At 35.8% G+C, this 16070-nt stretch overlaps 1 protein-coding gene across 1 annotated transcript in view; it reads left to right on the forward strand.

The window, feature by feature from the left end:
• The window catches only part of LOC309636409 (uncharacterized protein), a 37638-nt gene that overhangs the window by 20246 nt on the left and 1322 nt on the right, over positions 1–16070 (forward strand). The window contains 9 exon segments of the mRNA XM_082409583.1: positions 140–191; positions 194–241; positions 4013–4267; positions 8604–8713; positions 9510–9683; positions 10896–11130; positions 11974–12117; positions 13260–13369; positions 14916–15019. Coding sequence (XP_082265709.1) covers positions 140–191; positions 194–241; positions 4013–4267; positions 8604–8713; positions 9510–9683; positions 10896–11130; positions 11974–12117; positions 13260–13369; positions 14916–15014 — 1227 coding nt within the window. The 3' untranslated portion in view covers positions 15015–15019.

Genomic DNA, 16070 nt, shown 5'->3' on the forward strand with positions numbered 1-16070 from the left:
TTTGTCAATTCAATTTTTTTCTTCCAAAAAGAAGAAATAATTCTTCCCAAAGGATTGGGAAATCCATTTGCTGACTACAGGGAACTTCCTGACAGTGAACGCAGAAGTTCTGAGCAGCAGTTTCCCAATCTATGATTAGGAATCCCCGCCCCCTGAGGAGGAAGTGTCCAGTAACTTTCATTTTCAAGCCTGTGCTCTTCTCGAGGTATCAGGAAGGGACTACGGTTGTTACATATGGCTGGTGAGTAAGGGTCCTTTCCTAGCTGAGGGTCAGGAACCTGGGTCTTAGAAAACACTTATTAATTGCTTTGTGACAGGAAGAAATATACAAAAGGGAAGTGAGCCAATCCTGTGCACGCTAAATTCTCCTTATTAGCTCTGTGTAACTTGAACTGGGGGGGCACTGCCTTGGAGACACTGAAGGCGAGTATGGTGTCCAGATTATCTCAGAGCCAGGAAGAAGTTATTTCCTTTTTTGCAGCTCCTGGTAATCAAAGTGAAGGGTGGATAAAGACAAATATAGTAAGTTATTTATGTGTGAGAAAACTCTGAAAATTCCTAAATGCACTCTGAAATCTTCTCAGCTTCCTCTTGATTCCATAAAATTGTCCCCATAATTAGATAAGTGAGTCTTTGAATTCCCACCCCCCCCCGCCTTGCTATATCCTATATTGAATTATGCTCTTTGTCTTTATAAAGTAACTACACTTTCCCCCCTTTCTAACTACTCTAGCGCAGTATTTCTTGGATTGCTATCACAGTTTTTAACTGGTCTCCCTCTCTCCAGGATTTAACCCTCCTATCCATCCTGCATACTGTTTTCAGGTCACATGTCTTACACACAGAAACTGGAAAGCATAAGGGATGGAATCATTGACTATTTATGCAGCTAGTATTCAGGTGTATCATATCACTTCTTTTTGAATTTAGAATTTTATTTAATTTTTTTTTTTATATAGCAGGTTCTTATTAGTTATACATTTTATACATATTAGTGTATATATCACTTCTTTGGCTTCATTTTCTTCATTTGAAAAGGAAGAGGTTCAACTAGATCAGTGGTTTCTAAACCTTACAACAAATCTAAATAATCTGTAGACATTAACAAACTTAGATTATTTCCCCCTTCATAACCCCAAATTACTCAACCATGGATAGACCATAAATATTTATAATCTTTTAAAGATCTACAAATGATTCTTATGTAGCTGGACTAAGTTTGTCTGCAGATTAGCATTGTTAGGAAAGATGATCAGATCCTTATCTTTCAGTTCTTACCTTCTAGGTATTTACAAATGCAATTTTCTTACTCAGGAACATACAATGGCTCTGTATCGCCTTTTAAAAAATGTCTGAACTTGTCAGACAGGTTTTCCTACCTTTCAAAATATATTTATTCACTTTACCATTAATCTCTCTAAAGCATGATTTCAGCTTCATTAACAAACATTTACTTGCATTCCCCCCACTCATACTTTCTTGCTATTGTGTTTCTTTATTTCTTTCATTTTCCCTGTAGTGTAATTCTTTCCAGGGTTTCTGTCTCATCTCACACATTTAATTTAAGCTCCTAAAATGTAAGGAATGACTGTTTTCTTATCTTCTTCATGACGCTCATACAGCATTTGACTGGGGAGTAGTACGTTAAATTCACACTCATGGCTTCCTCTTTAGCTAGGCAGGATGACCTTACTTGTTATTGAATTGGAATCAGGGAATCATTAGATAATAGATATGATAAACTGAAAAGCAGTAGACAAAACAAGTAAAGTGACTCAATAAACATAAACTAATGAGTTTGGTTGTCATTGTTAACTAATTAACAACTATAAGGAAAAAAATGCTAGCTTAGGGAGAAACAAGTTTCTCTGGGAGCATATTGCTCTGACACTCAGTCTAGCCTTAAGCATCAGGGAGAATTTCCTAAAGAAAATGGCATGTCATCTGAGACCTGAAGATAAACAGGAAGCAGTTGAGAAATAGAAAGGAAAGTTGGGTGTGAGAAACTGTACATATAATGATCCCTAAGTCAAGGCTTTGTAGAATCTGAAAGAAAGGCAAAGTGTTTAAACTGTAATGAGCAAGGTGGGTATAGTAGCAGAGGATGAGGCTGAATGAGAAGACCTAGATTAGATTAAGCTGAGACATTTCATGGTTACGTCTAGATTTTTAGAACACTGACTTTGCTTCATTGTGAAGAACAGATTAGAAGGGGACAAGAGTAGATTTATCAGACTCTTAAAGTAATTAAACAAGAAAGGATGTTGGCCTGAACTAGAGTATCAAACAGTTAGAAAGGGAGAAGTAGTCAGATTCTGCAAATATTTAGCACATAAAATCAATACAGTTTGAAGTGAGATGGAAAATAAGATATAAAGAAAGCAGAAGAGGTTCAGTATCACCAGGTTTTACTGATTTGGTGCACTTGACTGTAAGATACCATTAACTAGTACATATAGGGAATGAAGCAGGTGATGAAAAATGAGCAGTTCAGCTTTTAAAAGTTGAGTTTAATGAGTTTGTGGGATACAGAGAAGGGATGAACATATGAGCCTCAATTTTGGGATCCACCTTTGGGCTGAATCTATAAATTCAGGGATAATTTATTTATTATTTAAAGCTAATAACTGAAGCCATGAGAATGTGTAGATAATAAGAGGATGTAAAGTAAAAACTCTTCGGTTTTATTGTTTACCATATTTCTCCCAGTACCACTTATTCAGTCAACACTCAACCTTGTTGAAAGCAGAAATAAATAAAATAGAAACCCAGAATTCAGTCAGAGTAAATATTTCATAGATTAACCTGCATGTTGTTCATAATTCTTCAGTCTCTCTGTTCTGACATGTGTATACTCTAGTGTAAGACCAGTGTTTCTGCCACCTTTTCTAAGAAGAAGCATTTTGTGACCTCATCTGCAGAAATTTACACAGTCTTTTCTGAGTCCCTGAATCACTTTCTATTCTCTTAAGTAATTCTTCACCAAGTATCATGTAAAGTAGTTTGATGATTTAAGAGTGGGGACTAGATTCTGAACCCCTGAGTTTGAATCCCTTCCTACCCTCTTACTAAACATGGTGTACTATTCACACAATTTGGATCAAATATTTAACTAACTTCTCTGTGTCTGTTTCCTTTACTATATAATAGAAATATTAATATATATGTTACATGGAATTTTTATTAACTTTAACTGATAAGATTCACATAAAGCACTTGAGACCAATGGGCCTCAATGAAAATCAACCATTATTACTGAAGCTGTGCTATGTTTAACTTTATAGAATATGGTATAAGAACAGAATTCGAATCCTAATTTGTGTGATCTGGGCATTTTATTTAAATGATCTGTAAAATAGGGAAAATATTAACCATCTCATTGGATTATTGTGAGGGTCCATCATATTAATATTTATAAAGTATTTAGTACAGAGACTTGTAAATAATAATAATATTGTGTATTGCTTTATATGTATTTCTTTTTTAATCCTAAATGCATAATAGATGTTAGCTATTATTAAATGAACTGATATTGGGTAACTTTTTATTCATGCCTTGTAATGTCCATGTTTCTTTCTCATAATAGTTGCCCAATGAACATTTATTGAAAGAATACTTCAAGATAACATGAACAATGAGGCTGGTGCTTCTGGGGCAAAGTTTTTGTTCAATGTCTTGGTGCATTTTTTTAGAATATGTCATTTTGTGTTAAGACTATCTTTATATCTAGATGGACTTTATAACTGTCATTGTAGATTTAATTAAGTATTGATGAGATACCCTGCCTTCCCATGCACTATCCATTCAAATAATACCTGTGGTATTACAATAAAATACTTATTAATTTGACTTCCTTATTCACCCACAAAAATTCTAATTATCCCAGACAGTAATATATTAACCTGGTGTCATATTGACCACCATATTGAAAGATCAGTCATCAGATTATTTTCAATTCTGAATTTTTTATTGAGACAAGATCAAGTCAAAGGAAGCTTTGTATTTCTGACAGAAGACACACGCAACAAAAACCCACTTAAGATTTTGGAATCTGTGGGCAAAGAGCTCATTACTGGCGTTTTGGATGACTTGGTGGGAAAAAATGTCCTGAAATTGGAGGAAGAGGAGAAGAAAAAAATTTATGATGCCAAGCTTGAAGACAAGGCGCGGGTCTTGGTGGACTCTATGCGACAGAAACGCCATGAGGCAGGTCAAATCTTTGTTCAAACCTTCCTAAACATAGAAAAAAATTCCACCAGTATAAAAGGTAAGACTGGAATTGTTTTCAAGGGATATCTTAAATTTTTCAGATCTACTTGCCTCCAAGGCAGCTCCACTGTCCTCTAAGTCCCCCATCCTCCTATTACTAAAGTATAATTTTCACTAAACCTATCATTGTCCTTTTAGAGGTCACCTTGTCATTTGTGGGAGGGCATCTAATTTCCAATTAGTTTAGAAGTTGAGTCCTTGTGTTTAGGTTGATCATAGAGATAGCTAATTGCAGAGACTTTGTAGCAAGGGATACCTGGAGCTGAACTCACATTTCTCTCACTTTGGACACTATGTGACTTCATTCAAGTTTCTTAACCTCCCTAAGCATCAGTATGAGCATCTGTGAAGTGGGGACAATTTCAGTCACTTCATCACAGGCTTTGTAAAGCTAGGAACATAATGGCAGGCACAGACTGATAATTCCTAATATTTTAGCTCCCATCTGGAACTCTCCTCTGAACTCCAGATATATTTAGCTCTAGCTGCATATTCAACATTTCCACTCGAATGTTCCACTGGCTTCACAAAGCTAAGATATATAAAATGAAACTCTTTATTCTCCGCATCAAATCTATTACACTTCTATCCCCTGTCTATCTCATTAGACAAGACTATAATCCACTGAGTTTCTTAATCCAGATCACAACTGTTTTCTTCACCAATGAATAATAGCTCTTAGCATGCCAGAGACATAGCAGGCATGTAATGAATATAGAATGAATAGGCAAATGAAGAACATGCATGTAATAAATATTAGTTATCAGAATTATTCTTTAGCTTATAATATTTAAATGTTTACTGTGCTTACTCATTTCTGTGAGTTACAAAATATGATCAGGAGAATACTTATTCAATATAAACTGTCCAATATATTAACATCTTTCAAAACTTCACTTTAATTGAATTATGAATATTACTAGAGTCTAAATATCCTCAGATCCAAGTTCACCAGTGATGGACTCAATTTGGTATAGAGTTTAACCTAAAATTTCAGCCTGAATACTAGAGTTTATCAATAATAATAAGCAATAATAAACAAAATGCAACATAACTGTAGAGACTTCACTATAGCAAATAAGCTTTTTCAATAATCCCTTCTCTATGGAGAAGGGACACTCCCACCAGCAGGAAGTACACACTAGTCTAATAGATGTCCAAGATTGTGGCTTAGTCTACGTTATCATTAACATTTAAATTGGTCCTTGTGCAGGTTTATTACTTTCTCTTAAACCTGGGATGGGATAAAAACAATTTGGATTTAAAAACAAAATCAGAGAACAGACTTGTGGTTGCCAAGGGGGAGGGGTGTGGGCGAGGGATAGATTGGGAGTTTGAGGTAAGCAGATGCAAACTATTACATATATAATGGATAAACAACAAGGTCCTACTGTATAGCACAGGAAACTATATTCAGTATCCTAAAATAAGCCATAAAGGAATAGAATAGAATAGAATAGAATAGAATAGAAAATAGAATAGAATAGAATAGAATAGAATAGAATAGAATAGAATAGAGTAGAATAGAATAAATTTTAAAAAGATCAGAGATAATTCAACAAATGGGAATCAAAATTGAAATAAGGGGAACTTCAAAATGATTTTAGCAACCCCAGGAACCAGAATGAACCTTAAACTGAAATAACCTATCCCATCAGCAGAGTCTGTGGCAGGCAGGAGGCAGGTATAGATAGTTTCATGAAGTATCCAGTAGCCCCCTGAGTTCTACTGTACATGGAACCTCCAGAGGAATCTCGGGACACCTCGAGTATACTGGCCCAGGAGACCAGGAAGTTTGGTGAGTAGGACTATTAGAATATGTAAAAGCCCTAGCCAGGCCTTTTGGGCATGGATTATAATTCAGAGGGTTCTTAATGAGGTACTGAGGAAATGGAGTGGGGGATAGGAAGAACCTAAGCTATTTGTTTCAATTATTTAGCAGTATATGTGCATACTATGTGCCAAGCACTGTTATTTAGTCAGAGAGATAATTACTCAAATTCCTACTTGCCAAGGGAGAAGGACTTGTCTTATCTAATATTAGTATCTTTAGTTTTGTTTCAGTTTAAGGGGTTTCTTGAGCATTTTATTAGGTAACAGATAAAACTCAGATATTAAAGTTTTTATCTAAACTGCTAATTTTCATATTTCTTTTTTCTGCACTGTCAGGCCCATGGGTACTCCTTTTGAACAACAGGCTACACTATATTTATTACATTGTAATGAAATGATTCATTTTCATGCTAATTTTACTATTACACATAAGATAGTCTAATTTTCAGTTTTATCTGTAAATACCGTATCTATATATAGACATATAATTGTCATTAGGAGATGACATTTATTAAATTCAAGAGTACACCAAACCTTTAAATGACCTGGAAACAGGAGACTTTCAATGACAAAACACACCCTCTGACAAGGGACTATCCCAGGATCCTGGACTTCTTCACATTGGCAGAATCTTCTGGAGTAGGAAAGGAGAGTATGTGTCAGTACTTTATCTACAGAAATAAATAAGACAGTTTGGTAGCCTTAAAGACATACCATGTGCTGCATCTCCAGAGCTTACATTTTTTGCACACTTTTTAGAAAGACATTTATAAAAAAAATATTATTTAAAAACTAATGGAAACAAATAAGTGAAATGGAAAAAATTATAAAGTTTAAAAACTGAAAAATTTACAGAAGATAATATTGCCTTTCTAATTAAAATAAAATAGAATAAGAGACTGTCTTGGTTCGTTCATGTAAATGAACATAAAAGTTTATTACTTTCATAGACAAAAACCTTGTTATGTTAGGTCTTGACAAACCTCTTCTGATTTTTGTTTATGAGGAATCTCTTCCTTCCCTCTCCAAGGGAGGGCTCTGGACTTTCCCAGTCTTTTGCACAATCTTAGTCAAATGAGGCCAAACAGTTTCAGAAAATATTACATTTCTCAAGGGATTAGGTCAGGATGAGTCAGAAACAAACTTTTCCAACAAGGAGAAGTTATTTCCTCACGTTTTAAAACATGGGTTGAAAATTTAGGGCTGGTTATTCAGCACTTTGGAGGCAAGGACATTCAGAGTAATGTAGAATCTCTGACAAAAAAATTGTCCCTTCGACACTGGATTCAATACTATGATTAATGTATAGCATTTCTCCTTTAAATAGCTGACTTCACAACTTGGTGAATCATTGAAGCCTAGCTCCTCTGGAAAGGTTAAGAATTCACGCTGATGTTGCTGAAAAAATAATACCTGGATGGTACAGGATGTAGGATTCTATTAAGTATTTGAGTGTGTATGTGTCTGTGTTTGTTGTGTGAATTAGGAGTGGACTTGGGATGTAACATTACCCAATATGATAGCTACTGAGCACACGTGGCTTTTAAGTGCATAAATTGTGGCTAGTAACAGGTTAAAATGATACTATTTTGGATATATTATGTTAAACAAAATATATTGTTAAATTAATTGATTCTGTCTATTTTTATTCAATGTGGACATTAGAAAATTTTAAATTGCAGTGCCCTCCCCACCCGCAGCTGAGGTCAAGTCAGGAAAGAGCAACAGGCATCTAAAAGCACAAGAAGGCAGAATCTGTGAGATCTGACCTCAGCTCCATCCCCAAGAAGTCAAGTTGTCCACCCCCTGAGGGACAGACCCCAACAGACTCCTGCCCACCAGTTTTTTCTCCAATGTGCATAGATCAGATCGGGATGAAGGGAGGAGGCAAGACTCTATCACAACCTATGTGTTTGGGGTCAGGTGTCCCCCAACAGATTTGTCTGTGTTTGCACCTTGTCCTGTGTCTGAGGTGCTGTGGCTGTATCCTCCTCCTGCCCTGGGACATTTGTATTTCCTGGCTTTGTAATAAGTGCTGCATACTCTCAAAAAAAAAAAAAAAGTGACTCAATGTGAGTGTGACTCAATTCTATTTCTAGTAGATAGCACTCTGATAAATATTTACTAAATGTACTCTTGCTCAGAGACAATAGAAAGTCCACACAGATGAGCAATACCCTAGAGTAAAACCACTGGAAAAATCAAACTGTTTTGGTGAGTAAGGGAAGGCTAACTTTGACCTTAAATCATTAAGGTGTCTCCTTCATAATATCAGAATCTATTATTGTATTTTTGAGTGGATCTGCTTTTCCTACCAAGGATTTCTCCCTTCTTTCCTAGTCATAATACATCTGTCTCCTCACACACAGGTTAGATTCAACTATAACCCAACATGTTAAAAATCTTTTTCCCAGGATATCCCTTTTCTGTCAGTTTTCTTAGGTGATAACTGGGTCACAGAGTCAGATATCACAATTTATATTATGCGATGTATCCTGCAGCTCCTGAGGAAATCGTGACTGGACCAGATGAGTCAGCAGAAACTACAGATACCCTCCAGCTTTGCCCTCATGAAGAATTTCTTAAACTGTGTAAAGAAAGGGCTGAAGAGGTACTGTGCTCTGTACATGAAAGAGAGAAAGAGAGAAAAACAATTGCTTTCACTAATTACACAATTTCTTAAAGCATTAGTTACAGAGTGGCAGGGTGGGGACAGTGGATTCCTTTTTCATAGATGCTTTGGGAAGGAGGAAATCACATGGCTTCACACAGATTCTAATTCTCTTTCAACCCTATGACAAAATACAAGTCTCTCACTTTTTTCATTTATTTGTTGTCCTATATATTTGGGATTTATTAGAATTTTAGCTGTAGTCATAGAATCAAAATATTTATAAGATAACATGGCTGAGTAGTAATTGTTTGCATTCCAGTTAAAAATTATTAACACCTGCAAAACATTATAAGTTAAAATAGTACCAAAATAATGTTACCCAAGGCAAAGGATCTTTGGTGTATTTATTTTTAGCTGGAGTCAATGGCAAATATCTCCTGGTTTTTATGAAATTTGATCGGAGCCTTGATTGTTAAGAAAGATTTGACTAGGTGGAGGAGAAAGAGGAGAAGGAGAAGGTAGGAATTGTTCTAGTCTCCTGAAGATTCTCGAGTAACCATCACAAATATGATCTGGATCATTGTCTGGGCTTTTGAAAAATAATTCCCTTCCAATTTGTACTTCTTTCTATTGTCAATTCAATCCATTACTAAAAGAGAGGAAGATAGTGTATTCTGGTACAGGATAAGAGAGAGGACAGCTATGCAAGCCCTTAAAAGCAACAGTGATTGGTGTATGAGGGTTTAGGAGAGATTTAGGTAAATCAAACTCACTGCATATCAATTTCCTTCAGATCTATCCAATAAAGGAGATAAAGTCCCGCACTCGTCTGGCTCTCATCATATGCAATACAGAGTTTGATCATCTCCCTCTCAGGAATGGGGCTGCCCATGACATCATGGGAATGAAGGGGCTGCTTGAGGGCCTTGGCTACAGTGTGGATGTGGAAGAGAAACTCACAGCCAGGGTAAGGGCCCCTCACCCACCCCAAACACATACATATTCAACACATATTTTCCTACTAACAAATGAACATTATAATATTAAGCAAATAACTTTAACAACCATAGGTCTCATTTGTGTGTGTTGTGTGTGTGTGTGTGTATCTAAGTGTGTGAATGTGTGTTATAAAATAAAAATATTAAGACAGGTGAAATCTATGTTTCTTTAGAGCTTCAAATATCCTCAGTTCCATAAAACTGTACAAAAAGTGGTTGGCATATGTACCCACACAATTCTTAATTCTGAAGTGGGATGATTGAGATTCAGCCCCAATATTTCCCAGAAAATTCTGGAGTAATGAATGTTAGCAGGAGTGTGATCACCATATAAATACTGAATCCTGACTGTCCCAGGGGCTATTTTGGCATTGGGGATGGGTCTGTAAATGAGACAGAAGGTTCCAAACTCACTTGATCTAGGTTCACTTGGTGGGGGTTGATCAAACTATAAGCAAAACAGAACATTTCAGAGATTTGATGTATCTGTGTGTCTCTAAGATTGAAAAGAAGTGAAAAGGAAATGAAAAGGAAAAAGGAAACATAAGAACAAATTGGTGAGTGGGGAGTAATAATGTTTGATGGGGTGGCCCAGAAAGACATTTTGAGGAGGTAATATGGGATCTGACACATGACTATCAGAGACAAGGTAGCTCTGGAAAGATGTGAATGAAATATATTCCAAGGAGGCATGACTACAAGTGAAAAGTCTGAACCTAATATGAAAATGGCACTTGAAAAGTACAGAAAGACCAGTGTGACTAGAGCCTAGAGGAGGAGGAAGGCTGTCAGAAGGGAGAAGTATACTTATGTCAGAAGTTTTATTTTATTCTAAGTATGGTGGGGAGTGCCTTAGAAAGGAAGTGGTATGATACATTTATTATTCAAGGTTTTTATTAAGTAACGAGAGAAGATACAGAGATGAAAATGAAAGTATATAGCGACAATAAGCAAATGTAAAATGTATTAAAAGGACAGGTTATATAATGTCAGGAGGAACAAAAAGTTGAACCCATTGATCCATTATAGAAATAAAAATAAAACTATCATCAAGCAACCACTATGTAAAGCCACCATGACTGGAACGTTACAGATATTTCTTATACTGATCATGATAAATAGGATGTCAGTTTAATTTTAATGCTTGTCCTGTTAAAGTAAGACTTTGCAGTCTTTTTCAGGATATGGAATCAGTGCTGTGCAGATTTGCTGCCCGTGAAGAGCACAAATCTTCAGACAGCACATTCTTGGTGTTCATGTCTCATGGCATCCTGGATGGGATCTGTGGGACTATGCATACTGATGAAAAACCAGATGTGCTACCTTATGACACCATCTTCCGGATATTCAACAATCGCAATTGCCTCAGTCTAAAGGACAAACCTAAGGTCATCATTGTCCAGGCCTGTAGAGGTGGTGAGTTCTGAGATGAAAAATCCAAAAGTCATAAAGGTGTTTGCAGAGGATTGTAGTATGTTTTATTTCTAGGGGAAACAATCTTAAACCCCATCCAGTGCAAATAAACTAAATTGAATTATTAGGAAATTCCATTTAGGGGGCTGGTATCATGAGACTTTGTTTTGTTAGCTGAGAAATTTCTGTTCAATTTGATTCAAGGTAAGTGGTGAAGGAGATCACCAGAATTCTCAAATCAAAGTTAAACAAAAATATTCCAACCTTGGAATGAAATCATTTTAATGACAACTTTACTTGTAAATGTTTTACAGACATTTTGACATTCTCTGGCTTGAGAATAATTTCATTTGAAAGTCAGGCTATTATGTAATAGCATTATCTTTTTTTTCCCCCTCATATATTATTGAAAGGGAAATGAATAAGGAGATGAGGGAAACTGGGATTGCAGTGACATTTTTCTTTGCTTTTTTTTTCCTGACTCCCAGTTCCCTTTTAGCTTTTTGGAACAGTGTTTGAAGATGAAAAGCCAAAATAATTTAGCTATAAAATGATAACTATGCTCTGAAATTATGCAGATAAGGCTTTAACTTCTTTGTTATTCTCAGCAAGTGGGTTCTTCCAGTTCTACCATGCTGTCACTATTAATTGGCATGTTGCTCAACAACACAAGAAAAAGGCAAACTGTTATATGTGAGGTGGAGATGCACCTGTATGTGTGTATGTGTGTGTGCACATGTGTGTGTGAAACTGGTTAGAATAAACATTGTAAAAGAATGAGGTGGGCAATTGTAATAGTCATACTGAGGGAGACACACAGTGTGTAGGAAATTGATGTCTCTACAGCAAATCGTGGGGAATTGTGGGTCAGTGACTCTCCAGCAGCCTTGGCAGACAGCTCTTCACAGTCGCCTGAGAACCTGGAAGAGGATGCCATTTACAAGACCCATGTGGAGAAGGACTTCATTGCTTTCTGCTCCTCAACCCCACGTATGTGTCTTTCAGTTGCAGACATGGATTTGTGGGTCTGAGGCTACCTCTGAATGATTCTAAAAAATCAAGATAAGCTCTGGGCAGCAATGATTTGATGCAAATTTTGAATGCTGTCAATATATTTTACTTATTCTTCACTTTTAAAGATTGAGTTTTATTATATGTTGCACTTTACAGACAAAGGTACAGTAACCATTAAAACAACCTAATACAAGAAAATCTCTTTACCATCACACTAATTAAAAACAAATGATTGATTCAGTTTTCTATTAAATCTATTTAACATTTTGAGTAGAGTTTTTATGGATCTAGGGACTGACAGACATTTCTCAAAAATTATCAACTCCAAGCCATTTTCTCCATATTTCCCATCTGGTACTATTTAGAGTGGTATCCCAGCAAGAAGGTGGATGCCCTTTTAAAGAAAGAAGAAAATGATACAATGGGACTTATTAGGCCTACTATTAGGGGAACAGTATCTAGTCCTTGAACTCTAGGTAATCATCTTGAGAAGCCTTATATCTGAGGTTTCTAATTTACATATTTTTAAGTACTTTTACCACTTTATGGAGGTATAATTAACATACAAAAAGCCACACATATTTAATGTATACAGTTTAATGAGTTTGGAGATAAGTATATACCTGTGAAATTATTACCACTATCTATACCAAAAACATTTCCCTTCCCTCCAAAAGTTTCATTAGATCTTTTCATTTATTTTGCTCACTATATTGTGAAAGACATCATGGTATATAATCTGTAAACAATCACCTGTGTGAACATGGGGACATTCTTTAATCCTTCTGAGCTTCTATTTTTCCTCTGTAAAATGGAATAATTACAATTATCTCTCAAGCCTCCTTTAAAAGCCAAATGAATAAGCATAAGTCCCATAGTAGAAAGTCAATCCCCAAAATACAAGGTAATCACTATGCAATGACCTGCAGTTTTGATGAGCTGCTTCTTTAGTTCATCTTCTTTATGGAAAATGAGTTAATGAAATGTTGTAAGTTCTTCCCCTAAACATGTCAAGATAATTCCCAAGCTATGTTTTAAAAGACAAAAAAATGTAAAAATAAAATAAAATAAAATGGTGAAGGCCACAGCCCAAGACTTACCACTCCTTATTGTCATAGATAATGTGTCCTGGAGAGACATCACAAAAGGTTCTCTCTTCATTACTCAACTCATCACATGCTTCCAAAAATATTCCTGGCGCTGTCATCTAGAGGAAGTATTTAGGAAGGTAAGCTCCTCTCTCCTTTTCTAATCATGTATTTGTTCAGGAAGACTTTAGTATTATTTGCCTTTCAAGTGACAATGACAGATTTTTGTCAGGCAAACAAAAGTAGAGTGGTACTGGTTTCTGTAATCCATGTGTTTAAAATCTGATTTACAAAAAGACTATGTTAATGCACCACAACAGAAGATCAAAATAGAACAAAATATTATAACATGTGAGCTTGTGTGTTATGGGTTATAAGTTCTTAAAATTCAAAGAATGGAAAGTATTTTGGATTAATTTTCACTGCTTCATTTATTAAATAAATATATATTGGGTGGTCTACTTGGTAATGGGTTATATCTTCATGACACAGGGGTAAATGAGACATATGTGACATAAGGCTACCTAGAACTAACATTCTTGTGAGAGAGATGGATACTGAATAAGTAGTCCAACAGCAACAATAAAAAATGTGTGATACATGTTGTGATAGGATCCAGAAGAGAAAGTCCTAGGACACATGAAAGAGAATGTAGGAGAAAAATTCTTTGAATAGAGTGGCCCAGAAGGGAAGACTTGATACTTCTTCCCCAACTCAGGACATTCCTTATTTGCCCCTTCCTTCCTAATTTATTTTCCTCCAATAGCTCTTACTACCACCCACCCAGTATATATTTTGTTTGTTTATTATCTGTATTTACTCACTTGAATGCAAGCTCATGAAGGCAGGGATTTGTTCAACACTCAACATGCTGGAAGGGAGGAATTAATATTCATTGAATAAATAAATGTATGAATGAGTGAATAAATGCTGCTCCTTTTTTAGGGAGAAAAGTATTGGTATTAAGAACATGGGAAAGTGTGGTTATTTTTAAACTAAAACCATAGAGAACAGTAGCACTCCCATGGGAAAAGAAGGATATACCTTTAGTGAATTGGAGAAGATTGCATTGTAACCTGAGTCACAGTCTCTGTGAATAGGAACTTAGGAAGTTAAGTCCTATTGGATGAATAGGATTTAGACATTATACTGTCAAGGGAATTCCTCAGAAGAGATTAGAAATAGTGGATCTAGGTAAGTAAGATCTCATTGATCAGTCTACGGAAAAAGACTTCAGAGCTCAGCTTGATGGTGAATGTGAATATTGCTCATCATTCAGGCTTTAAGGACAAAATCCTGGGATTTTAACCTTATTGAATTGAGGTGTTAACCTTGTTAGAGTTTGAAGATAGAGGATCTCTGAGGTCCACTTCTCATGAACGAACACCAAGGGTTAATTAATCATCAGATCTGTAGATCAGAAGTAGAAACTAGAAAAAAAATGCAGTTTGAAAAGACTTGAATTAGGCATGAGGTGTGTATTTTGAGATAAAGAGCATATTCTGACATTAGGTGTCATTTCTAAGAGGTAAGGTAGCAGTGACAGGGAATTAGAATGTCCAAGGGCTTGGTTCCATCAATCCTAGGAGCACCCTTCATTCCAAGAATATTTTGGCTCATTGTGCAAAGCAATTTTTGAGAATGCATAAGAGGTATGTATCAGCCAGAACCTCTTTTTATTTTTAGGTACAAAAATCATTTGAAAAACCAAATGTTAAAGCCCAGATGCCCACCATTGAACGACTCTCCATGACAAGATATTTCTACCTCTTTCCTGGCAATTGAAAATAGTAAGTATCAAGAATTTTTGTTGGCAGGCAAAATAAGTGGGACAGTGATATTAGTAGTGAGGTCCAATGACCAATGGCAGCCTGTTGCTTTAGTGGTCAAATTAGTAAATTAGTATTCCTTGTTGATGTAGTTTGTTGATTAGTTGCTAATTTTTACTTTGTTTATATGCATCTGGATCCACCCCTACATCTCTACAATCATCAATCAATAAATCAATCAGCCAAGAAGGTAAGCCAAATCAAGATAGAAAGTAATAAACAGTGAAGGACACAGCTAACAATTATTAGCATAGACATGTACCCATTCTTCCATTATTACTTATATTCATGTCTCTCTCTCTCTCTTTCTTTCTCTCTCTCTGTCTCTCTCTCTCTGACACACACACACACACACACACATTATTAGTTACCAAATATTGCCTCAGATTAAAAAAATAAACAAACAAACAGAAAAAGAGGTGACTGTAGAGAAAGCAGGACTGTGGTCCTCTGAGTGCAGGTGTCATATTACTGATACTGAACTACCATTACCATACAGTATAAAATGCACCCTGGAAAAGTTTGTGTCAATGAAGACTCTGCTTCTCTGACTGTTCTCACAGTGTAGATCACAGAACATTCAGAGTCAGTTCTCAGATTCTTAATTACTGCTCAGAAACCCCTTCAATCACCCATATTAACACTTAAACAAAAATTTTTTGGTCAAATTATTTTAGAATGGGTTTATTGAGTTTAGACCCAACAATTATTTACTCATTCATAACAGCTTTATATCACACTATATTATAAGCATATTATTAATCTCCCTCTCAGAAACATAATTAAGATTATATTTTATAGTAAATTTTATCTCAATTCTTGAAATATTTACCCACCATCTTCTACCCCTGGTTTCTGACACCCTGGCTACATAAATGCATAGATACTTCAGCAGAATAGCTTCTACTGCCTAATTAGTCCAATAGAACCACATTTGGGGATTGAATTATTTATTTGACTAATATTTATCAAGCACTTACTATGTTCCAAGTTCTGTTGTAGATGCTTGGAA

The sequence above is a fragment of the Balaenoptera physalus genome (genome assembly GCF_965194825.1).
Source record: "Balaenoptera physalus genome assembly, chromosome: 10".
NCBI classification, from domain to species: Eukaryota; Metazoa; Chordata; class Mammalia; order Artiodactyla; family Balaenopteridae; genus Balaenoptera; species Balaenoptera physalus.